This window comes from Pangasianodon hypophthalmus, chromosome 12, assembly GCF_027358585.1.
Source record: "Pangasianodon hypophthalmus isolate fPanHyp1 chromosome 12, fPanHyp1.pri, whole genome shotgun sequence".
Lineage (NCBI taxonomy): Eukaryota > Metazoa > Chordata > Actinopteri > Siluriformes > Pangasiidae > Pangasianodon > Pangasianodon hypophthalmus.
Genome location: NC_069721.1, coordinates 2,399,388 through 2,426,503, shown reverse-complemented (window position 1 = coordinate 2,426,503; position 27,116 = coordinate 2,399,388). Strand labels below are relative to the sequence as shown.

General features: G+C 38.4%; 1 protein-coding gene across 1 annotated transcript; it reads left to right on the top strand.

Moving 5' to 3' along the window:
• Positions 1-13,085: 13,085 nt before the first annotated feature.
• Positions 13,086-26,289, top strand: LOC113547505 (alpha-tectorin). The gene is made up of 16 exons (XM_026947878.3): positions 13,086-13,217; positions 14,354-14,413; positions 17,344-17,391; positions 19,018-19,035; positions 19,227-19,244; positions 19,410-19,424; positions 20,469-20,602; positions 20,831-21,097; positions 21,581-21,679; positions 21,799-21,934; positions 22,356-22,466; positions 23,249-23,433; positions 23,986-24,140; positions 24,392-24,634; positions 24,810-24,972; positions 25,934-26,289. Exons 2-16 carry the CDS (start codon positions 14,368-14,370, stop codon positions 26,009-26,011), a joined length of 1,716 nt encoding a protein of 571 aa, XP_026803679.1. The 5' UTR covers positions 13,086-13,217; positions 14,354-14,367; the 3' UTR covers positions 26,012-26,289.
• Positions 26,290-27,116: the final 827 nt, after the last annotated feature.

Below are 27,116 nucleotides of genomic sequence, written 5' to 3'. Positions count from 1 at the left end.
CTGTAGGGGTCTCATGTATAGCAGGCTAAATGGTATCACGTTGGTCATCAAACCCAGCAGTCTCTGGAAATGCTTTACAGTGAGTGACCGGCCTTTTCTCACTCTCGTGACTGCTGTGAGGATCGACTCGATCCGAGCAGGAGAAAGATGTGCCTGCATCATGGTAGAATCCCCACCACGTCCAGATAAGCGGTTCTCCTCACTGGAGAAAGCACACTTTTCTTGGCGCTTAGTCTTAACTCCAGCTGTTTCATGTGGGCGAGAACGACATCCCGACGCCGAACCGCCACCTGTTCCGATTGAGCTAATATCAAACAATCGTTGATGTAATTCAGCATGCAGATGCCCTGGAGTCACAGAGGAGCCAGAGCAGCATCCACATACTTCGTGAGAGTGCGGGGTGAGAGTGCCAGGCCGAATGGAAGAAGCCAATATTGGTAAGCTTTGCCCCCGAAAGCAAACCTCAGGAACTTCCTGTGTCGGGGAAGGATGGAGATATGGAAAAATTCGTCTTTTAGATTGAGCGTGACAAACCAGTCCTCGGAGCTGATCTGAGACACAACTTGATTGATTGTGAGCATCCTGAACATCAGTGGCATGACTGAGCGGTTCAAATAATGCAATTCTAAAATGGGACACAACCCTCCATCCTTCATTGGAACGATGAAGTTCCAGCTGTAGAACCCGGACTCTCTGTCATGAGGAGGGACCACCTCGATGGCCTCCTTCCTCAAGAGAGTGTTTACTTCTTGTTCCATTATCAGAGCCTGCTTTTTTTTCAAGTTTAAAGGATGTGGGGCATGAAAGATGCACATTTGCATCTGCTAGCACTCTGCCTTGTGAGCCTCTGGGACCCCCTGAGTGGGAAGAACCCTGCAGAAACGAGGCAGTGGAGAACCGGACTGGATTCGGTAGCCTCCCTCTACAGTATGCAGGACCCATTGAGACACATTTGGCAGAAATTAGAATGTGTGAAACTCCACACAGGCAATAACCCAAGCTCAAGATTGAACTAGAGACCCTGGAGCTGTGAGACGGCAATGCTTCCCGCCTCTCTGAGTTGGATTCTATTCCCACGTTGCCAAATAGTCTATTAAGGGAATCAGTCTCTCGAGACTGACCGCTGGTGTAATGAGAGTGGCTAGCTCAGTGCCCTGAAGTGGCGGTAGGCCTGCAACACCGCCATGGTGTGCAGGCAAGCGCCAGCCTGGCCTGCTGCCATGTACCCTTTGCCCACCAGCTCTGAGGTGGCCCGCAGTGGATTGGAGGGCTATGCCAGAGCCTTCAGGGACAATGCCATGCCAGGGGACAGATAGCTAGCCAGTATCTGTTCAACCCGGGGCATCGCCCTGTAACCATGCTCACTCAGCCCCGCCACATTAGCATAATAGCTGGAGGTGGGACTGAAGATACAGGCCGAATAAGGCTTCCCCCACGACCTAGACACCTCGGTGTGGAGGTCGGGGAAGAAAGGTAGGCTCCAGTGTGGAGGTGGCAGCTTACTCCACAGAAAGCGTTCATCCAGCCTGCTTGTCTGCGGGCCAGTCGATATTCAGCTGGGCCACAGCATGAGTAACCACCTCCAAGAGCTCCTCATACTCCTCATACTCATCGACGCCCTCTACGTCAACCTCCTCGGAGGAAGACAGGAGGAGCGTCGAGCCCTCTCCCTGGGGGGAAGAAACTGAGGTGCAGGCTTCCAATCCCAGAGAGAGGGCAGTGGATCTGGTGGGTGAGGAAGAAGATAGGGGCTGGCCTTTCTCCATTCCCTCCACCAAATCCAACTGCAATCCCCACGAATGCAGCTGCCGCTCTGCCTTGGCAGAAGCGGGGCCAGCACCACGAGGAACGCTGGTGAAGGCTCCCTTCTCAAGAAGAGCCTTCCGAGATCGGAGCACACACAGTGACAAACTTCCGCAATGCAGGCAGTTAGCTCCCTCAAGAGCCGACTGTGCGTGCTCCGCTCCCAAGCAGACAAAGCACAGACCATGTGTATCCCCACGTGTAATATAGCGTGGGCAGGGAGCCACACACAGCCTGAAATGCTGCCTGCTCTCGCCCCTATGTTTAGTCTTCGCGCTGGCTTTTGGCATGCCGCAGCGAAAGTGAAACAAACAGTATAAAAGGACCGACACACAGAGCGCGCGCTGAATGAAAAAAGTTGCCGCTGTATCCACCACACGCGCTTTTAAGCTTCCTGGTCGCTATGTCACCCCGCCCGTGACATCTCGCCCATCCATTGGACTGGTTACACACGTGCAGAGGTGGGTAGAGTATCCAAAATCTGTACTCAAGTCAAAGTACAAGTACTTATGGAAATATTTACTCAAGTAAAAGTAAAAGTAACAATCTTAATAGTTACTTGAGTAAGAGTAAAAAAGTATCCGATGAAAAAACTACTCAAGTAGCTAGTTACTAGTTACTTCTGATCTGATTGATATGAAACAAAAACCCTGAATTTCAAACTACTTGGAGAGCTTTCACACACCTCTCCTTGAAAGTCTCTTTGTTCTACTTATATAAAACCTAGGTTGAAGTAAAGTAGCCTATCTCAGTCCTGTGATGGGCACATTAACATCACATAACCTGTCATTTGCAATAAAATCTCAAACACACCCAGGTGTTTTTCTAACAGTTAACTCTGTCTTTATTTTCACATTCACAACACAAACTTGTCAGCATCTGCATTTAAACAAGCTAACAGAGAACAAAAGAGAAGGTGTGTGTGCGGAGTGTGTGTTTGTTATTATTTTTTATTATTATATTATTTTTTAGTGCCCATAGTTACCAAATTACCATTAATAGGGTTCAAACAGGCATAATTTTGACACTTACCGCTACGTGTGCACAACATGCATCGCATTATGAAACTATTCTTTTTGACATCTTGGAGTGAAAACATAGACTGAACTTGAGGCCACGGGTCTCGCACACGTCTTTCTCTGCTTCAGCCATCATCTTCCACCTAAACGCGCGCTAACCGTAAGCGGGAGATACGTAGCAGCCTCTCGCGAAGCAGCCTCTCCAAAGTCTCGCGAGACTTGCGAACAAGTCGTATAAACTAATTATTTAAAAAATCTCATATTTATTACCATTTGACAGTAACGGAGGAACGCAGCCAAATGTAGCGAAGTAAAAGTAAAATTTATTCACTAAAAATGTACTTGAGTAAGAGTAAAAGTACACATCTTTATATATACTCTAAAAGTACAAGTTACCCAAAAAATTTACTCAAGTAAATGTAACGAAGTAAATGTAATTCGTTACTACCCACCTCTGCACACGTGATTCAGAGCGTGGTCACGCTGAAAGTGTTCCCATAGCGTTTTGACGCAGCTTGAGTTCCTGAAGGGGAACCACTTTGTTTTTGCTAGGTAACCACACTCTACTCACTATGTCACTTGGCTAGCACCTTCAACAGCATTTTTAGCCAATTTCAAGAAAACTTTGATCTACTATTGGTCCAAAACTTTGACAGGAAGAAGACACTTGTGTGACAAGTGTAACTCGTTACAATGGTAATGATAGACTGACAACCAGCTGACCTAGGGTGCTTTTTACATACTGCATGTCAAATTAGGACCATATTGTACCCACTACATCCCTACACTACAGCTCTAGATTAAAGATTTTATGGCCAAAATGATTAATTAAAAAAAATAAATGACAATGAAAATATTTATTAGCTGTACCCCTATAGGAGACATACTGAGAGATAGATGGATATGATGTGATAGGTGGATATGGCTACCATGAGTTACAAAGAACCACTATTTTCGTTTCTCAATTTAATGTGTTCTTGTGTTGATGTTGTCTTTTTTCTTTTCTACTCATTTCTGTTTTAGGTCAATAAGAATGACTGAGTTTCAATAAGAATGACTGAGTTTTTACTGAGTTTCTCTGTGGCCACTCGAGGCCAGTCCTGATATTTATGCAGATATTAACACTGACATCATTGCTCCACTCTGGACTGACTTTGAAACTGACTACAGTGAAAAAGTCGTCTATCAGGAAGTCAACAGTGGTCCGCTTCTGTTCCAAGCAACACAACACATTAATACCTCTTCCCAGGGAATTATTTTTATGCTACCTGGCTCTTTATAGCCATTGGGAAACGATGTCATTTGCCAAGAACACGGGGTGATTGTACTTCACATTCATTTATCTTCACATGATTAATTTATTTTTGCATGTAATTTTGTGGTTTTTTTGCATTTTATTTTTTCACATGTGCAATTTCAAGACATGTTGAAATGCAATTGACTGATAAACACGTGAAATGCAATTCACATGTAATCACATATCACTCACAATCACCTGTGAAATTTGTGTGATTTTTCCTGTGACGGCCCCCAGGGGTAGTTCCACCTCGGGCCACTAGAGGGCACCCTGACCTTCCGTGTAGGACTTCTTTTTCTGTTCTCCTTCTTATTATTATTTCCTTTGGTTACAATGCTCATGTGTTTGTTATTTTCTTTATTAGTTGCCTTATTTAAGTCCCATGTTGTCTTCTTTTTGGAGCTTTATATATTGTATGTGTAAGTTGATGTTTGTGCCTGTGTTCACATGCGGGGGGAGATTTCTGTTACTGTTTGTCCTGTGCATAGTATTAGCGCAAGTTTCAGCCTAGCTCCCAGTGTCCTAGTTCTTGGTTTTCCTCTGTCCCTAGTTTGTTTCTTTATTGGTTCTTGTCTTTTTCATTAAAGAAGTTCTGCACCTGCATCCGTCTCCATGGATTCTGTTATGACAGAATGCTCCAACCACCCATGGATGCAGCAGAACTGGCAGTTTTGCAGCAGGAGTGGATCCGTGCTCTCGATGAGAGACAGTGCCACCTTGAGAAGCTGCTCACCAGCTGGATTGACATTTGGTCTAAGTGGGATAGACGGGATGAGGCGAGGGCATGAGCCCAGAGCAGGAGACTCTTTGTTTCCCACCGATTGCGTCCTACTCAGGGTGCCACCCCCCCACCCTACCCTGCTGAGGACATCGCTTGGCTTCCATGTTCCACTGAGAATGTCGTTCTATTCCCCTGCCCCAATGAAGACGTCTCCTCCCCCTGCCCTGCCCAGCTGGTGACTTTACAAAGACTTTGCACAAAAACAAAAGACAGTTAAAAATTTCCACTTATTAGAGTTAACTTTGCATGAATTGGCTTAGGCATGCCTCATTTGTATCACAGACATGGCTGTGTAGTGCATTAGTAAAAGTTGTGATTGCATAAATATTCATTCCCATTGATGTGAAATTTAGTTCTGGAGCAACCAGTTACCATCAGAATTACATAATTAGTTGACTGGATTCAAACTGTGAGCGGTGTCACGAGATCTCAATCTTAATACAACTGTTACTGGGTTAAAAATTAATTTAAAAATGTAAAAAAAAATTTTTAAAAAAAACTTGGCACAGCCATGACTCTGCCTACTAGAAGAGGCTGTACACCAAAGGTTAGTGATGAGGAGATTAGTCAGAGAAGAAACCAAGAGGTCAACTCTCAACATGATGCCACCACCACCACGCTTCTCAGTCTGGATGGTTCTCAGGGTGATGAACAGTTTTGGGTTTTCGCCAATCTTATCAGATCAGAGAACCTTTTTCGAGATGATTGCTCAATCTCTAACATGCATTTTGGCCAAGTCCAAACAGGAATACTTATTCAAGTGACTGTACATTAATTTACCCTCAAATCAATTTAACACAAATAGAAAGTTATTTGACAGTTTGCTAATTTTCCAAATACAATACAATACTAAATTGCTAGCCCATGACGTATGTGCTAGTAGTAGTTTCCGAGAAGTAATTTCACAGTTTTCTGACTGTTAAATTTTCTGGCTACATTTTCAGATGCTGTTAAAACCTGTTCAGGCAGTACTTGATCACTGTCTCTGTCTCACTGTCAGCTCTTTGAAGGCGGATATTCTGCAGATGTTCTCCACCTTAGTGACCAAAACTGCAGTGGGGAGGTCCAGTATGACAGGCTGGTGTTTAACTTTATCAGTAATGCCAACAGGTGTGGCACAACTCTGGAGATACAAAACAAGCACTATTTTATATCACTTTAAACTTGCACACATATATGTGAATATTCATGGATGAAACAAAGCCCAATAAAAACAAAACAAGGTCACAGAGAAAAAAAACAATGGAGGCAAAACAGCAGTAGGCAGCCAGAACACAAAAGCAAACAGAAAAGGAAGCGTTCAATGTTATCCTGACGGCAACAGGTAAACTATCAGCAAACACACATGCACAAAGCACAGATTAACAAGCAGCCACAACATCTACTTTCGGCAGCAACGAATGATGTTACGCAAGGGGCAACAATGACATATCCACAGAGCCGAAACCCACCTCTTATATACCCACAAGAAAGGCACTGATGAGCTAAAAAAGTTCATGTGACAGCACAATAAAATCATCCTCCTACAGTCTACCCCCATTGTGCATCGTTGCCACAACAATGAACTGACCAACACCCAGGGATCAATTCCAGGGTCTAAAGAAAGCAAACGCTGTGCTAGACACAGAACCAGGGAGTGCAACAGCTTCACTTGCCGCCTCACCTCCTGCCCTTGGCAGATGGTGAACATTGAAGTGCTGGCCGGCAGTGGCCCACTTTGACCTCTGTGGCACAATCTAACTAATCGATCCACGGATGAAGAATCTAAATGTGACAACGAGCATCCACCTCCAGGACAAAGGGAAGGGAGAAATCTGCATAGGCATGCACCGGGGCTGTGGTGAGCCTGCAAAGCTCCTCTGACACTGAGCTGTCCAGACACTGGTGAAACTCTGCTCCACTCACATCTTGGGCTTCGCACCTACAAGCTCCGCAACAAGCTTATTTTGAGGGTCCGCCAACTTAGTGAACCCCTCCACAAAGCAGCGGTAATTGGCCAAGCACAGCTCCAAAACACCAGTGGGCTGTGGCCATTGAGCCACTGCCTCAATCTTTCTCGGGTCAGTCGAGACACCCTCATCTGATATCACGTGTCCCAGATATGCCACTTCTGGATGGAAAAATGAGCACTTCCCTCCGGCCACATATGAGTAAGAGTAACTGTAAAACTCTCGCAATGCAGAAATAATTTTAGCTGGATTCCCCCCTTTCAACATTAGAATGGTACCAAATCTCCTCCCCTGTCTCCCCTTCCAAATGGTCAAACAGAAAAAACACTTAATCAGCAATAGAAAGGTGATGCGCCTACATACACGCCTGTACCTCCTCAACCCACTCATCAATACTGATGCCAAAACAAAAGCAAATCTTTCAAGCAGAGTGGCATCTGTACTCAGGGGTGGAGGCACAACAGCGGGTGACCCTGCAACCCTAGAAGATGCTGCACTTGGAAGTGACAAGGTACATTCTTGATGCAGTTTCTCATTATTGGCCTTCAACTGTGCCACTAGTACCCCCAATTGCTCCACCATGACAGTAAATCTCAATACTACTTACCACTTTTAGAGGGAAGCAAACCATCAGAGGAAACCCAAATCCAGTCACAACAGCTGAACCTATAGTTTTGCCTCTTAGAACTAAAAAAAGGAAAACAGAAGCACAAAAACAAAACATAGAAAAGAAAAACAAATACATAAACACTCAATCATACAAAAAATGAGGAAAAAGAGAGAGAAAAATATATTTTTCTTTTCAAATACAGTCACATACATCTCTTGCCCAAACAATGTATCCTGCTGAATATGCCAAAATATGATGAAGAGGAAAAAAAAAGACAAGTGAGCTCTCCCTCTGTACAGTAAGCCAGAGGGGAAAAAACAAAAAAAAATCCATCTAACAGACAGTCTAGGTAGCACCAATAATGGCAAAAGCAGCCAACTACGCCACCCTAGAATGTACCGGGGAATAACCGCCTCAATAAGGGCACACAAGTTCGTTACACTGATCCTGAAGATACTGGTCCTGAAGATAATTATCAAGTTTAGTGATGATATGTAGATGCATTGCTGAGATACACCCTCACATCCTGTTTTTTGCACTTGCCAGAGTTTTACAAGAGAATGGATTGAATATCAACATTCTTTGAAAATATTTGTTTAGACAGGTCTCAAGATGATGTGAGATAAATTTGGTGAAGATTGGACAAAATTTGGAGGAGGATTAGCACAAATGGCAGTTTGATGTAAGCATTTTTAGCATGTTATTGTAACTTCCTGTTTGGTGGCATTGCCATCAGATTCATTGGCCCATTACAGGCAAACCATTTGGAGTAATCATTGATTATTTTTGTGAGGTTTACTCAGAATATGCCAAATTTTATGATGATTGGACAAAATTTGTAGGAGGAGTACCAAAAAAACGGATGGCGGAAAATCTAATTAGGCAGAAGGGTGCGTTGAACTCATCTCTACCCAGGGAATCCAGGGATGCCTGCATTTTATGGGTCACCATATTTGGCCACTCACTTCACTTCACTTCACTTCCTAATAATATACAGTGGTTTCACCCCACCGGAGTACATAAATCAAATACATTAAAAGCACACAAATACATAAAAAGCACACAGTGGACGGAAAAGGATGCATTCGGTGTTACCCTGAAGGTCACATAAACTAATATCAGCAAACACACATGCACAAAGCACAGATTAACAAAAAGCCACTACACCTACCTTCAGCGGCAATGAATGACATTACGCAAGGGGTGGTACCAACAATGACACATATCCAGGTAGCTGAAACTCACCTCTTATATACCCACAAGAAGGGCACTGATGAGCTAAAAAAAAAAAAAAAAATCATGTGACACAACACAATAAAACAGGTCAGTTTAGCCCATTCTGCTACACTAGCAAAAACTTTAATTTTCCCTCTGGGGTCTAAATAATATTTAGCCTATTTTGCATACCCCAAATATATTATTTTTTAGTAAACATATAAATGAAACCTTCCTTATCATGTTTTTGTCCAGAAACAGTAAAAAATGGACATGTCCTTTGAAAAAAAAACTTTTTTTTAAATTAAAAACACAGTCACAATATATTTGCATGGTATTTTATACACAGTCAGGTCCATAAGTATTTGGACAGTGATACAATTTTCCTAATTTTGTCTCTGTACACCACCACAGTAAAGCAATTAAGCAGCAGCTGAAGGCTGCAAAAGATTTGCATCCAAGTATTAAAAATAATCCTAATATTTATGATTATTACTTTTGAGCCTGTGAAAATGGAGGGACTATGTAATAAATGGCTGTAATTCTTAAACGGTTTATGCAGTCTTTTTGTTAAACCACTTGAATTAAAGCTGAAAGTCTACACTTCAATCACATCTTGATTGCTTCATTTCAAGTCCACTGTGGTGGTGTACAGAGGCAAAATTAAAAAATACTTAAGCATAAGTCACTGTCCAAATACTTATGGACTTGACTGTAAACATGATTCCCAATGCAAATGAATGTTCAGCAGGCTTGTCATCATTTAATGCTGCAAGGTGAGTTGATTTGTATCAACTGGAAATGTAAACAGCATTACATTTGCCCTTTCAGGGCCTCAAGTAGACAATTGCAATTTGATTACAGAATGTGGTGTTGCATGGGTAGAGTCAATGAGGAACATCAAATCACATACATTAGGCCACTGGTCAGCACTGAGCTACTGTGCTTTGTGCTAGAGGACTGTTCAGCTCCAATAGGGAGAATCATACACTGTGTTAGCAAAAAGTGCCTGGCTGAATTTTCCAGACCATTATCTCAGGGCTCAAACACCACGCTCCTGGGCATACGTGCATCCTCAACAGCGAATGCACCTCACCAGTGAGTTGACCTGATGGGTAAGTCACTATCTGTTAGGCTAGCCATTGATTGGTCAACTTGTGGAGGCTCCTCGTAAGACAGAGAACATGCTTTTGTCTTCTGCCACCCTGATGTGGCAGTGTCACGAAAACAGGCTGCCCTAAATTCTGACAGGCGGCTGTGCCTTTTTTCTCCTTTCTTAGGAAAAACTCTCAAAAAAAGCAAAAAGACTCAGAGAAGGACCGCTATCCTTCTGGAAGCATGTGGAGTAGAATTCCTTGCTCTGGCCATAGGATCTATAATTGTGTTTGTTGAAATGAAGTTTATATCCCTGCACTCAGGCATCAGAATCCCCATTTGATGTAGACATGGCTAACAAAAGTTTTTTGACAATAAATATTCCATTAGCGGCCCTTCTCCTTTGGGCATCCAACCACCTGTTTAAGCCGCTAGTGTTTAGATGACTATCAGGAGACAGAGAACATGATATTTTAAGGATATCTATTAAGGACTTGTATGAGACTGATGGAACATAGCTAACAAGCTAGGTTTTGGTGACTGTTTGATTTTGACATCTGTGCTTCTCCATCTAGGGCTCCATGTACCATACAGCTAATGAGCAAAAGACAAAACAGCTTTTGCAGGGCCAAGTCTGTCAGTGCAGTTTGTGCAATATATAAGGAATAATAAGGAATGCTATACTGAGCACTCTGCCAACAGGTGCAAGCATTCTCTGTATGTGGCTTCTGGTCTAAAATCATTTAGCCAGCTCTGATGCCAGGACATCCGTCTCCTCTTTGGCTGGTAATTCTCCACCAGACTACATGGGCTATCACCACCTCGACATTGTCTATTATGGCCTGTCTAGAGACTCTTTCCTCAACCTGCTAGCCGGTAGAGGCTAAGGCTTTTCAAAACCTAGCTTGTCAAAACCAAAACCTAGGTCATCAGCTAGGTTCCACCAGCCTTGTACAAGTCCTTAATAGAAAAATATCACGTTCTCTGTCTCATGACAGTCATCATAGTTAGCTTGCTAACCATTCAATCCTGCATCCTGTTACACCCCTCTGATAATCTCTTGAAATGCAAGCTTATCTGATTAATCAGATCTTATTAAACAGGCAGAATCAGGTGTGGCTGCTGCTTGCTTGGAATAAAAACTTGTTCTCCCACCAGTCCATCGCAGATTGCAATTAAAAAAGGATTAAAAGTAATCAAATAATGAAAAGACATTATAAAATAAAATTAAGTTGTTGTTTACATAGCAATATATTTTAAGGTGGGCACCAAAAAGGATGAAGGGTCTTTTAGCAGCTTTCTACTGTAATATGGTATTATTTAACTAACAAATCTCTTTTTTGGAAAAATTATTACTGGTGTATAGTTGTTTTTTAATGAACAGTATTCATGAAAAGTCCACTGACATCCATAGTCCTCAGAATTCTAGCAGTGTTCCTAGTTCCTCCTGAACCTCTTTTTATCTGTGCTCAATAGTGATACACTACAACTGTACCCAGATAGAAGAGACAACGAATCTGAAAATCTGGCTTGCAACTTGGCAACCTCTGTTCTTTGTGGGATTGTAGTGGAATTTGATGGTTGGAATGCTATGGCCCCAGTTCATCTCGCTCTGCCACTGCTGTCACCAGAGTAACAAGGACAATGTATCAGGAAGTTAAGGTGTTAAATCTTTTGTTTCCCATGTCCATTTGCAGTAGTCAAATTCCCCAACTCACCACGTGACCTTGAAGTGTCCTTGCCACTTAGTGAGTAATTTTGGTTTATAGGTGGGTAGTAATACATAGACTGTATCTCCCAATGCAAACTGGCTCAGATGGGAGCACATATTTTAACAAATACCATGACTGAGGTGAGACCCTTGAGCAAGGCACCGAACCCCCAACTGCTCCCCGGGCGCCGCAGCAAAAAAGGCTGCCCACTGCTCCGGGTGTGTGTTCACTACTGTGTGTGTGTTCACTACTGTGTGTGTGCACTTGGATGGGTTAAATGCAGAGCACAAATTCCGACTATGGGTCACCATACTTGGCCACAAGTCACTTCACTTCACTTCACTTCACTTCAAATGTTTACTGTGTGGAATCTCTTACAATAACCTTATAAGATGGAGTCAAATAATAATATTAAATTATAATTTGGAAACAGATATTTATGAAATACACTTTACATTTAAGCTGCACCTATTGCTGCCATTGGTTATAGGTTAGCAGAGTTTTTTCCTATATAGAATTTATATCCTCACCATAACAGGAAATAAAGCTTAAATATGCAGTTGTCAAACTAGACTAACTAGCTGTGGTTCATGCCATCTGAATAATTTCATTGTTATCTTACTGCAGGGGAGCGTTGAATTGCAAACCATTCCAACCAACTACTGCCCCTGAAGGCAAACTGATTAACTGAATCTCTCAGTGGGAAAGATATAGAACATATCTTCTATATGTTAGTTACAGAACACCCACTACTTCCACTACTTTGGTATATCTAACCTAATATTTGTTTGTAACATGTAAAGGATTTTTTAAAATAATTATAATTGTAATAATTGATACTAATTGAAAAAGGTAACCAGATAGAATTAGAGAGTGGCTGGGTAGTTGCTATTACGTTATAAATTGTCTGCTAACCCAGTGATATTTTCCGCAGGATTGATAATGCAGGATTGACTCTTTCACTACCATGCCACCATGTTTGACTGCATGATGTTCTTATTGTGCAATATGTGTTTGAAATTAAGCAATTACGATGTGACTGAAGTGCAGATGTTCATTGAGAAGGTTTAACAAAAATATTGTATTAACTTTTTAGGAATTGCAGCCCATTTTTAGGAATTACAGCCCAGTGGAGTCCCTCCATTTTCACAGGCTTAAAAGTAATTGGATAATTGACTGATAAGCCGTTTCATGGCCAGGTGTGGCCTGTTTGCTCATTATTTCATCGCAAATTAAGGAGATAAAAGGTCTGAAGGTGATTCCAAGTTTTGAATTTGCATTTGGTAGCTGTTCCTGGGAACTCTCGATATGGGGGCCAAAGAGGTGTTGATACAAGTGAAGGGGGCCATCATTGGGCTGAAAAATAACGCTTCTCCCCTAACTACAAAACTTTTTTGTTAAAAGAGCCATATCTGTGCCTATTTTTATATCTTACTTACAACTTAAGTTACAACTTTAACTCTGTTTATAGTTTGTCATGGCACAACCAGACATTGGTGAGTCAGAGTTAAAATATTCTTTATCAAAACAGAAGCTTGAATACCATTTGTCAGAAGAGAATGTCTTCTATTAAAACAGAAAGTACTTTCCTGACAAGAACAATTAAAACATTTGGCAGCTGCATATTTCAAGTTCATTTCCTGTTATAGTGTCTATGTAGACTCCCAGTGATACACTTTTCATGTAGACAGCTGCACTGACCTCCTGCAGACACAATACAAGCGGACTACAGCCTGGTAAGTCTTAACTTGTTTTTAAATGAAGTATATCTGTAGGAAAATATGAGGAAGAAAGATGAAGAAAATAAGGCTTTTGAACTCATTAAACCAAACTCCTTAAACCAAACATATAATCAAGATAGATAGCAATTCGATTAATCATCTGGAGAGTAGTTTCTGGAGAAAATTCATTTCTTCTAGTAAGCCACATTGCAAGCATGAGTACACAAACAAGTAAAGTACATATGAATTATGACTAAAAAAAGATTACAAAAAGTAATTTTCTGTTTTGCATAAAACTATAGTAAGATTGTATTAACGAGTTATACATAAGAAAATAGACTGTACATTTACAGCATTTAGGAGATACTCATATCCAGAGCACAGAAGTGCTTTGTAGTCTCTATTAAAACACTTTATCACGCTAATTCACTAGGTCAAGGACAAAGAATACCATTAAGCTAAAACACTATAGGAAGAGGTCAGTGCAACATGAAAGAAAACACACAAAGTTTTTTTTTTTTTCATAAGATTTCAAATTTCATTAGAAGACAAATTCAGTGCAGAAATATGCAATGTTTTTTTAACTAATCATTAAAAATGATATACGATCATGCTTTCTGAATAAGATGAATTGGACTAAAGACAAAATGAACATTTTATTAACTATATATATATATATATATATATATATATATATATATATATATATATATATATGTAAATACTTGTAATATATATATATATATATATATATATATATATATATATATATATATATATATATATATATATATATATAGTTTTAAAAATAGACAAATGTTTTTTCCCCCCAATTTTCCAGTCCAATTTGTGTCTTTTTCCATGGAATCTTTCTTTATTAATCTCAGTGGAGGAAATGAAATTAAAATGGCTACTAGCACTGCAACTGTGCAAAGAGTTGTCAATAGTTATGCACAAAAAAAGAGAAATGAATTCACTCTTCTCACCACAATTATCTGCAAACCCAAGTGCATCAATTCTATCAAAATGTTTTCTTAACTATGAAAGATACTACTTATTCTAATAACATCCCATTTTGCATACATTTACTTTCTCCTTTGTGAAATGTCAATACATACTGCATTGTATATGTCTTTTATTTCCAATTCTAGATTTTCTGTTCTTAATGGGGTGGCCACTTTTGCTGTGTCTTGCTGCCCTGCTCTTTATGAGTAAGTCTTTTGATCTGAACGTTACAACAGAAAAGTGTTGAGATTTTCCAAAAGTGCTGCTGCTTCATCAGTTGGTTGTGCATTCAGTGTTTCCACCACTTATCAGGCTATGTTGTACGCTGTCTTATTAAAACACTGTTTGTGCTGCTGTTAAAGTAAAATAATGAGTGATTGGGTGGTGTGATGAAGTGGAATTATTGTTACAAGAGTTTCTTACAGAATGTCACCAAGTGTTTATTCTTGAGATTTGACATTTTTTGTTTTAAATTAAAAAGTCTATTCATAAAGTGCCATGAAAATGTATTTTGTCCTTACTTAAGATCTCCCTTTATTAAGCTGGGCAGATAGATAACTCCTTCCAACCAGTTTCTGATTGTTGTGCACATTAGCTCAGTGTACAACATGAATGGAACAGAGTAAAACTGAAATAAAAAGGTATAGATGTCGGACTGTCAAAAAGATCGCGTAGAACAACCATGCATGTTACATTTCCCAAAATACTGTTAATAAATACTGTAACTGAAACTACAAACTTTCCCAAAGAATATATTAATACAGTAACTACTGTGTTTAATTCCAGTGTAAAATGATAGAAGGCTATGGTGCTGACTTCAACGACATAAAAATCAGCTTATACAATAACCATTTTAACAAATACAGACAAAAAAAAATGGAATAATGTTACAAGGATTAAGTAAATGATTACAAGCTGGATTACACATCCCCTCAATGGATTAAGATTAAGTCAGGACTAGGCCACTCCAAGACCTTAATTTTGTTTCTTTTGAGCCATTCAGAGGAGGACATTGTCTTTCAGGATTCTGGTAGACAGCAGAATTCATGGTTCCATGAATTATGGCAAGTTGCTCAGGCCCTGAAGCAAGAAAGCATCCCCACAAAATCATACCAAGTTCTCCATTTGGACATAATGGCCGTCACTGTGGTTAGCTGGAGTCCCTTAGAAATGGCTTTGTAAGCCTTTTCAGACTGCTCTTTTAATAACGTTCTTTCCCATCACTTCTGGAATTTCTTTCCATCATGGCAGAGTGTGCTGCTTGCTGAAACTTTTAAGCCAATTTCACATTGCTGGAAAGGTTCTATTTAAGTTATGTATAGATTCAACAGGGCTGGCAGTAATCAAGCCTGGGTGTGTCTGGTTTACGTGAACCAAATTATCAATTACATTTGGTTATTTGTTTGATTGAGTAACTCGGGGGCAAATACTTTTTTACAGAGGGCCAGTTGGTGTTGGATAACCTGGAGTTACTGTTAATGTTGTGGAATATTCATGAAACAAGTATTTTAATTCTTCTTACACCACTGCAATTTGCTAACTATTTCCATTACACTTTTATCCTGGAGACTATAAACAGATAAAAAGTATGACATTGTTCTTTAATAAATAAAAATATTGTAATTTTTAGCACTGTATTGTTAGCAAATTGCTGTAGTATAACAGGAATATCATTATTTTCCCGCAAGAGCACGTCACCACCCTAATGAACTTCCTGATTGTAACAGTAACAATGCTTCAAATTCAGGCTTGTCAGGGCGTGAAGGCATGTTTGGAGTTAAGGTGGAATCTGTGTGGGAGATAGTAAATATGGAGCCAAATAAAAGTAGTGATACCATAATCATTCACCCCTATTGGTGTGAAACCCTTAAAATTATCTCAGGGGTAACCAGTTCCCAACAGAAGTCAAAAATTAATTGAATGGAGTCTGCTTCAAAGAGTGCCGTCCACTAAAAGACAGTGACTAGGCAAAGAGGACGTTAGTCAGAGGAAAAAAAAAACAAAAGGCAAAGGGTAACACTGAAGGTGCTGGAGAGTTCAACAGCTCAAGTGAAAGAAGCTGTTCACAAGAAAACCATAGTCCTGACATTCCACAAAGCATGTCTTTATAGATGAGTGGCAAGCCATATGAAATCCTGTTTAGTTTACCAAAACACATGTTGGAAACTCTACAGGCAATTGGGAAAAGTTTCTCTGGTCTGTTGAGACCAAGGACAAAACTTTTTGTCTTTGACAAATTGCTACGTTTAGCAGAAAACCAACACGGCTCATTACCCAAAAAACACTATTCCTGCAGTGAAGCATGGTGGAGGTAGCATCAAGTTGAGTGTTATGCTTGTCGTCATAGTAACTTTTTGTTTCATTTTGTTTTTACTCTTTTGGTTTTTTTACTCAAAGATTTTGGGATGCACATGCAAAATGTAACAGAAAAATTTCTTTCAGAAAATTCTTGTCCATAAATAAAGGAATATTACAAATAGAGTTCCCAAAAATGGTAAATATTGTTGGATTTACGTGAAAATGTAAATGATAAAAATGATACAATTAAATGATAATTAAATGATACTCCAACAGGTATAAAGGCTTTCTCTCTAGGGCATCTTGAAATAAAATAAAATAAAATATTTAAATGAATATTTTAATCCTAACATCATCCAAAAACTATATTTTTGGTTTTATTAAGTATGCAAATTTATGTTCATTTAACTAGATTAACCCTAATTTGCATAAATAAATGTGTATTTTGGAAAAAGTTCCAATAAAACAATAGTTATAAGACTGCCCATGGTATCTATTGTTTAAAAAAATTCTACTGACTTGTTATGAACTTGAACATTAGTTTACTGGTGTAACAGAGAATCAATTTCTCTGCAAAATATGTCTACAGAAAAATTACTATGTTGAATTGGTTTGCATTTGTGAACCTTCTTCGGCACCAAGTTGGAGTCCAGCTTAAAGTAGTGGTTTTGGGGGAGTGGGTGAGGCCTATAAACCAATCAGAGCACAGAAGAGCTAAGTAATAAGACCAGTTCCTAAACTATGCTCTGATCAAATGGAACAACGGTTGATATTCTCCAATAAAGGGAGAAAATGCTGAATTAATATTCATATCAAATGTCTCTCTCTCTCATATTAGGTGGGGTGGCAACAGGACAAACCACAGATATACTATCTCCGCCACCAGGTAAAGTCACTCACATTTTTAACATAAGAACAGTTTACTACAGGGGCATAGCTAAGGAGTGGCCAGTGCCACCCTAGCATGAAGAATGGCCATCCCTCTGGCCACCACAGTTAGATACTACTATTAGTATTAGTATTACGCAGTTATCAATGTCATATAATATGAAACCAAAAAACACACTTCAACATCTCTGGGGAAAAAAAAATAAAAATTCAAGTAATCATTGTGTAAAGGTGAGAAACTAGCAAGTTTATCTAGCTAACAAACAGGTGAGCAAACTCAAACTTTTTTTTTTTTTTTTTACATTAACACTATGCATTATTTGGATTATTTCAGTTTGTTATTAGCTACCATTAGCTAACGATATTGAATTTGTAATACTAATGTACTTAAGTTGCAGCATAATGTTATGCTGTCACAAATCATGCACTGAAAACAAACCAGAAGAGCGAATCCAAAATTTCAAAAAAGGAAAAAATCAAGTGGATAAGAGCTTCCAGAAGAGTCAAAGTTCAGAACGATGAGTAGCCATTTTAACCAGTTTAACCATCTATGCTCTGTAAGTGGTAATTTACTTGTAGATTCTAGTTTTTCTTGTGGAAATTTAGACGTTTCATTGGAATTCATTCGTTACCTTTCAATCTTCCTGTAAAATTATTTTCACAGAAGAAAAAAAGTATTTAACTGAATAATTTTTTGATTCTAGTGTGATTAATGATGTGTACTTCGAGATGTTAATGCCATTTTGGAAAATAAATCTTTGGAAATTGGAGAATTAGGAAATTTGTCACTGATGTTACTGGTCATCAGTGTCATTCTTTAATGGCACCACATTCAAGAATATTGGTCATTCATTCAAAGAATTTCATTACTGTTGCAATTTCCAAATAATACATATATATATGCGGTGATTTTAAACAGGAGAGTGCAGTTAGAATTCTGCAGACTAGGACTGTGGATATGAGTCATGTGACTGATCATGTGGCAGTGTTTGTAGAAGTGTATTGTGGGAGAATGATTCTGTTGTGAAGGATTCTGGGAAATTGAGTTTGTGTCAAGAGCAAAAGAAGATGTGACATATATTAGCTATATCTTTTTTGTAGCTTGCTAGATAACAAGCAAATGTTGCAAATGTAGGTGTGAATATTTTATGCGTGATGGCGATCCTACTCAGGGCATACACAGATGGTGGAGCCACACGGAGATAGATTAGTGTTCTGCCCCACCCTAGATTACCACCTTAACAGAGTCATTGGGTCTAACCAGGCCGCCTCATTGTAAAAAGTCTGGCCACTTCCCTGGGTTAATATATTCAGAAAAAAATTATTCAGTAGAAATAATTGCTCTCTTTTAAATGGTGTGATGGCTGACATGAGAGAGAGAGAAAAAGGTGAGGTGACTCACTGTTCATATGAACATCTCTCTCTTTAATTTACAGTGTGTGTGTGTGTGTGTGTGTGTGTGTGTGCGTGTGAACATTACAGCCACCCGTTATAACATCATTTAAAATATTAGATCTGATACCTTTTTAAATACACAAAAATATGTTTCATAATAACGTGGAATAATGTAGAGGTGAATCATTAATCTGCATCTTTCTTTCTACCTCTCTGCTCTTCTCTATAGAGATAATAGTAGAACTAGGTAAGTTAAACTGGTAGTGTGTGTATATGCACAATATTGTCAAAAGTATAAAGGGAATAATGTCTGTCCTTCTCTGTCCACCTGTTATATCCTTCAAAATATTAGATATGATATGTTTTTATGGATGTGAATTATTAATCTATAGCATTCTTTCTCCCTCTCTATCACACTTCTCTGTCTCTTACACAAAGAGACAACAAAACTACCAGGTAAAGTTTAACTGACAGTGTTTGCATATAAAAGTGTGTGAATATCACATCCACCTGTTATATCTTCCGTCACCATATTAGAGCTGATACATTTTTGTTGAGGTGAATCATTCATCTGTGTGTTTTTTTTCTCCCTCTCTGTTCTTGTCTGTCTCTTATATGAAGAGCTACCACCCCCAGGTAAAGTTTAACTGACAATGTGTGTTAACGTTATATAACATGTGAACATTATATCCAATATAATATATATATATATATATATATATATATATATATATATATATATATATATATTTATATAGTCTTTCAGCATATGGGATCTGATACATTTTTAATACAAAAAAAAAACAATACATTTTATAATAACGTGGAACAATGTGGAGGTGAATAAAGAATTTGTGTCACCTTAACATGTCAGATCTGTGAGGAGATTTGAAATATGCGTAGATATGTTTATAACAGTGTGGAGATGAATCATTAATGCTCATTGTCTGAGCACTCACTCTTACAGCATATTAGGATTCGTCTCATAAACAGTGCTAAGTGTTAAAAAAAAATATTGTCATCTCTTTTCAAATTTACATGGATTTTGTTGCATACTTCTCTATCACATAGTATGTGGATTCCAAAACACAAACTACACGCTACATACGATGCCTAAAGAGTAAAGATTATACAAAAATCAGGATGCTTAGCTAATCACCATGCATTCACGCTACCAAGCAACAAACCGAGAGGAGATCGTTCATTTTCTAACTGTTTTTAGTGACACCAGCAATTAGCAAACCGCTAGCGTGACAAGTAAATTTAATTGAGTTGAGATATTCTCAATTCTATGTAAATTAGGTATAATATGACACACAAAAGCAAAGAAATCCAATTGACTGGCTTGGACAATTCCTCAGACTAATACCTAGAAATATGATGTAATGCTTTTTACTGATTTGTTCGAGATTCACCTTTTATTTTTTTGAAGTTGGGCCTGGTGCAGTACAAGGTTCCCTCAGTGATAGTGAATATCAAATGTTTCCGCTATATTAAAACATGCGCATTAATATAAATCTGTGATTTATAATACGGCTAGAACTACTCTCAGAGCTGCTGTAATAGAAAACAAATCTTCAGATTTGAGAATTCAACAGCGCTCTGGTATAAGGAGTTACAACTGTGTGTAGAAGTTATATATTTACAGCAGTGATATTTGATTTTATTTTATTTTTTTAGGTCTTCATATTCCTGACACTTTCTATCCATTCTGGAATGGAACAGCAGTTGATCTTTTTGCTAATAATGGAATTACGGCTCACATACTTCAGCAGGCGTTCCGATACTTTGGATCCGATGAGTACATAATATATGTAAGAAACCACCCTGTTTAAAAGATCTTCAATAATGAGTGTTAGATCAATTTTGTTTATAACTAAATATGTTAAAGATAGATAGCATGAGGATGGCTAACCTGAGTGTGCAGAGCCGTATCTAATGCAATTTAAAAAGAAAAGACTAGAAAGAACCACTAATAATGGTTTAATTTCTCACCTACCAATATTTCAAGTTGTCTTTTTTTCTACTCGTTTGTATTCTAGGTGAATAGGAATGGTGTACTGAGTTTCGTAGAGCCACTCACTGACTTCAGTCCTGCGCTGTATGAAGGCACTAATATCATCGCTCCACTCTGGACTGACTTTGAAATTGACTACAGTGAAAAAGTCATCTATCAGGAAGTCACCAGTGGTCCTCTTCTGTCACAAGCTGCACAAGATATTAATACCATGTTCCCAGGGAATAATTTTTACCCTACATTGCTCTTTATAGCCACTTGGGAAACAATGTCATTCGCCAACAACACAGGGGTGAGAAGGAATTACTGTTAAAAATTAAATTCCCTTACTTCCTGTATAGAAAAGTCACATAAATTTCACACATTCACATGCTGTTTTTAGATGCTTCATATGTTAGGTTTAACACACTTGCGACATTGTGACGTTTTTATTTTCACGTCATATTTTCACACAATTCATTTGTTTTCACGTGATTTTTTTCCCCCCACGATTCATTTATTTTCATATGTGAATTTTACACAATTCATTTTGTTCACGCGATCAAATATTGTTCATCATATGATGTCATGTGTGTTGACTCGAACTCACATGTACAATTTCAGGATAATTGAAATGTCGATGAAATGAATTTGAAATGCACCTTTGCATGTTTTTCATATGTAATCAGATATTCCTCACATAATACATGTGAAAATTATGTGATTTTTTTTTTTTTAATTTTATATAATTCCATGATTTTAACAAAGTTGGTTATTTTTTTTCTCTCTCTTTAAGAATGCGACATTCCAAGCAGTCTTGGTTTCTAATGGTGCAGATGCCTCTTACATCATGCTAAACTACGGACAAATTGATTCTACGGATCAGTACTGGCTGGTGAGAAGACCATGTTCATCTTTTTTCCTAATGTTGTAACATTTTGCAAGTTGTTTGAGGGAAATGAGGGAAATACAAATGAAATCATACTCACTGTGTTGTTTGGTTACGCTTTAAAGGCTGGCTATGAGGCAGTGGATGGCAGCTACAGTTTCATTCCAGAAGCAGACATCGTTCGCCTCTCTTCAACTAGTAACGTCCAGATTCCCGGTCGCTGGGCTTTCCAAGTTGCCACTCCGGTCACTCCGGTCTTGTGTGAATATTCTGTTATTAGTTCTTTTTACTTAATTTGCTGATTCTCAAATGTACACTGTAAGCAGTAGGACATGTTTTTAATGTCAATTATATTTTTTTTATAATTTATATTTTTGTTTATATACATATAAAAAATCAGTATGATGATTTTTATAGTTTCATTTCCAGAGATGTCTAGCTTTACATTATTCCACATTATTTCATAGCAACAACTGAAAATATACAGTACCAGACCGCTGCTGAATTCTTAAATATGAAGCTGTTGATTCATTTTTATAGAACAGCACGGTCTGATAGTAGTTCCAGCGATAATTCAAATCGAATTTAGTGTTGAGAGCTTGGTTGGTTAGTTTATATCATGAATATGGGGCTGGTGGCAGTTTGGTAATATAGCTGTCTTTCTGCTTGTCTGTCTTTATAGCTACTTGTCAGATGCTGAACTGCACTTGGGATGAAATCTGTAGCCAGATACATGGAACTTATGGCTGTGCCTGTGGGCAAAACAATCCAAGGCCAAACACAGACACTTATGGTACATTTTTCATTTTCCCATTATAGTCAGTTCGTCCTCAACATCAGTGGAGCATACTAAGGTAACATCCTATGTACAATGTAGTTTTTTTTTTTTTTTGCACAAATTACTGGTAGGAATAAAGCCTCAGCATGCTTACTGCAGAGTCATGGTCTGTGAGAGTTGTGCAAAGACAAAACCAATTTCACAAGCTTACAATTTTGTCATTGCATGAGTTCTCCAGTACTGCAGGTGGTGCTATTAAAATTTCATGACAGTAAAAAGTGAAGTGATCCATCATCACAGGTAGGCAACCAGATACCACCAAAATCACATAATTTGTTGAATGGAATCAACCTGTGTGTCACGTGATCTCAATAAAAATACACCTGTTCCGAGAAGAACCCAGAGTTTGTTCTATCTAAGGCGCTATCAAAAATCAGGGCAAAGCTCTGGTAAAGTATCAGTCAGGATTTCTTTATAAAAAATATTACAAACTTTGAACAATCTGCAGAGTGACACTAAATCCATAGTTTAAAAAATTCAAAGAACGCGGCACACACAAGACTCTGACTACAAGAGGAGTCTGTCCACCAAAAGTCAGTGACCGGGAAAAGAGGGGATTAGTCAGAGAAGCAATCAAGAGGCCAAGGATGACTCTAACATAACATAATGCTACCACTACCATGCTTCACATTGTGGATGGTGTTTTCAGGGTGATGTGCAGTGTTTCCACCAAATGTAGCACTTTTATGTGGAAGTCATTTCACAGTTCTCTCACTGTTGGCTCCATTTTCCCTCAGATGCCACTGAAACCTGTTCAGGCAGTACTGGATCACTGTCTCTGTCTCGCTGTCAGCTCTTTGAAGCCGGATATTCTGCAGATGTTCTCCACCTCAATGACCAAAGCTGCAAAGGGGTGGTCCAAAATGACAGGCTGGTGTTCAACTTTGACAGTAATGCCAACATGTGTGGCACAACTCTGGAGGTAAAAAGCAGCACTCTTATATTTACTTTAAACTTACGTACACTTGTTACATACACCACAAACATACGGATATAGACTCCAGGTTTCCACATGCTACAATAAGATTTCTATTGGCAATGACTAGATATTTGATGATACCACTGAATCTGCTACAATACGATTTGATTTAGTAGCAATCAATACGTGACTAACTTTGTTTAGAATATGGGGTAGGCCTAACATTAATATGTGAATGATCATCAAAATAGGCCTGAAATTTACGCTGCACTGGCCGATTTCAAATGTCATTTCACCTTTAATTAATTTATGACCACAAAAAAAATCAGCTGTGTGCAAACATGAAACAATTGTCTTGTGCCCAACAAAATAGTAACACGCCTGCATTACCCGGTGTCTTATATTGAGGAGTAAAATACAAATTTTAGTCTTTATTATCAGTTCACTGGCTGGTCTCAGTATTAGATTTAAATTATAAGAAAATAATTATAGAGAATTATACAATACAGACACACAATACTGAGAAAAGTCCTATAATTCTGCCCGTTTCTTTAGAATAACGCCACACACATCATCTTCAAGAACAACGTTGGGACGACTGACGGGATAGGTGTGATCAGTCGCAGTGGTGGGCTCAACATTGCCTTTTCCTGTGTGTATCCACTCATCCAGAGCATCTCCATGCCCATGGCCATCCAAGCCACAGGAAGGTATAAATCTAGCAGCAGCACCACACCTTTATTTTCAACGTTTTGTTTTTCCACTAAGGCTTCTGAAGTGGTGAGGCTGTTTTTAGTTCTTATACTCCCAAATTCCTATCTGAAAACCTTTTTAAAATCTCGTTAGATACGTTAGATTTTTGTCTCGTTTATATTTGTTGTATCATTTGACATTTTATTAGAAATTATTCATTTACTGTTATTATTATTATAATGTTAAATTAATTTATTTCTGTTCCCAGTGTAATCAGCAAGGAACTGTCTACCGAGGGCACGTACCAGATCAGGATGATCCCATATCCTGATTCTCAGTTCCAGGCTCCATACTCTGGCAATGTGACCCTACAAACGAACCAGCAGCTTTATATAGCTGTGGAAGTGGATCAGTTTGACAGCAATCAGATCGCCCTTGTGCTTGACAAGTGCTGGGCCACACCTGTCAACCAGATGGACTATTACATCCGCTGGGACCTGATCATTGATGAGTAAGAGAAAAAAAAAAATTAGACTGAAAATGTGACTGTAGGTTTCAGGTGGAAAAGTCAGGTACATTTGAAGTGAAGTTTTTCATGTTCTTATCTGAATAATAGAATGTGACCTATGTATGAACACGTGACTTCATGAAACAATGAAGTGAAATGACTGCACTTCTCTGTCCAGGTGTCCAAATCCCGCCGACGGCACGGTGGTAGTGTTCCAGAATGGTATGTCTACATCCAGCCGCTTCTCCTTCAGGATGTTCACGTTTACCAGCTTCAATAGCAACATCTACCTGCACTGCCAAGTCCACCTCTGTCTGCTCGGATCAGACAACTGTGCACCGGTAAGTTTTCCAACAAAAGCTGCTTTGCTAGGATTAGAAAATCCAAGCAATTGTGTTAAGGATTTCTCTCTTTCTCTTCTTTAATGATCACATTGGTAAAGTGGTAAAGACAGCTTTTTTTCCACCTATGTAATATCTCTCGTAATTCGATCCTCTCTCAGACAGCAGGATGCTGAAACTGTTATACATGCCTTCATCACATCTCATCTAGATGATTGTAATTCACTTCTTTATGGCCTTTCAGCTAAAAATATCAAACGATTACAATATGTTCCAAACTCTGCAGCTCACTTGATCGCCCACACGAGACAGAATGATCACATTACCCCAATCCTCTATCACCTTGGTACTAATCCTCACTTATAAAGCTCTCCATAACCTTGGTCCTGCATATTTATCCGACTTACTTCTGCCTTATATTCCTGCCCGTTCCTTACGATCTTCTACTGAGGAATTGTTAGTCACTCCTAAGTTTCGTCTGGTGACTATGGGAGCTAGATCTTTCAGTGTTGTGGCTCCCAGATTGTGGAATGCTCTTCCCCAAGACATCCGTCAAGCATTCTCCCTTCTCTCCTTCAAAAACCTCTTAAAAACACATTTTCTTCTCTGAATATTACTCTTCAGTTCTCAGTCTGTAAATTGTATCCTGTTATGGACGTTCATATAAATTCTCTCTGCATCTCTAGGCTAATTTTGTAAGTGGGCTCTGTATAGGTGTGTGTTATGTGTTGGTATGTGCATCTCTAATCTAGCTTCGTGAGCGACCTCTGTATATTTCTTTCAGCTCTTGATATGTGTTCTGTCCTTTGATATTGATATTTATGTGTATTCCTTAAATCTGACTTGTAAAGCGACCTTGGGTGTTGGAAAGGCGCTATATAAATAAAAGTTATTATTATTATTATTATTATTATTATTATTATTATTAAGGATTTGTGATTCCTCTCAATTTCTCTTTCAGTCATGCAATGGAGAACTTGGCAGAAGACGCCGATCTGCAGATTTCTACGACTCGGCTGCTATTACCATGGGATTTTGATTTGTTTGATTGAAACTTGTGATGTAACAGGGCTATAATTTCCTCTTTCTCTTTGTTCTATGTTTAATCAAAGTATTGCTATGGCTTAAAATGAATCATTAAACTAATTAAAAAATCTAAAGTTCAAAATCAATTCAAATTCAAAATCAAAATTAAGCTGCAGTTATAATTCCATTGCAGGTGATTGTACTCATCTGTACTGCTGTACTCATTGTTCTGTCTAATCAGTAGTAATTAATAATACATCAGTAATAATAAATGATAAATTCTTATTCTTATTCTTCTTCTTCATTATTATTATTATTATTATTATTATTATTATTATTATTATTATTATTATTATTATACCTTAAGTAGCAAAATTAATTGAATTTATGATTTTGTCCTTACTAATAAAAATGATATTTAAAAAAAAAAGTAGTAGCATTTGTGAAGCAAACAAAAGACAACATTTGGGTGAACACAGTTGTATTAAAAAAAAAAAAACAACATTGCAAAAAAAAATTAACATTAAAAAATGTGCACTTATGCAAACAAGCATAAGTATGACAACATTAAAACAGGGCTCATATATATTTAAATTGAAATTAACTATTTAAATCATTGCGAAAAAGATTTTAGAAGAATAAAATTATTCTATTACACAGCAGCATTAACCAGAATGAAAAACATTTTCCAAAAAAAAAAAAAGACTTTAAAATGAGAGTACTCATTTCAGAAGTGTTCCAGGCCACTGGAGCTATTTTGCAATTTTAGCTATGTTGCTAGCTACCTAAATAATTTTTAATATAATCTTCTAGTTTTATGACTGTTAAACAGAAAATCTGTTTAGTTTTCATTTCTAGTAATGCTCCCTTAAAGTTATTGGTCTTTTTGAGACTTGTCTTATGTGTGTGTAATGAGGATATTATACTGAAATTGCACGCATTGGTATTCAGACCTCAGACATTACTACTGACTTAAGCACTATTCAGCTGTGCAAGGCAAAGTTTGAGTAAAACAGAGGCATATCTCAGTTACACAATTGGTCTTAAGCCTGTTTTTCTTCCAGTTGAGGAAAAATTGTGGCCCAATGCATCTTGTCCCACCAGACCACTTTTGTTCA

What these genes read in the sequence shown, in the direction of transcription:
- LOC113547505 (XM_026947878.3), top strand. Translation starts at nt 14,368, where the DNA reads ATGGGGTGGCCACTTTTGCTGTGTCTTGCTGCCCTGCTCTTTATGA. An exon ending in TGCTGCCCTGCTCTTTATGA is followed by an intron (nt 14,414 to 17,343) that starts GTAAGTCTTTTG and finishes CTCTCATATTAG; the next exon opens with GTGGGGTGGCAACAGGACAA. An exon ending in GCCATCCAAGCCACAGGAAG is followed by an intron (nt 24,141 to 24,391) that starts GTATAAATCTAG and finishes TTCTGTTCCCAG; the next exon opens with TGTAATCAGCAAGGAACTGT.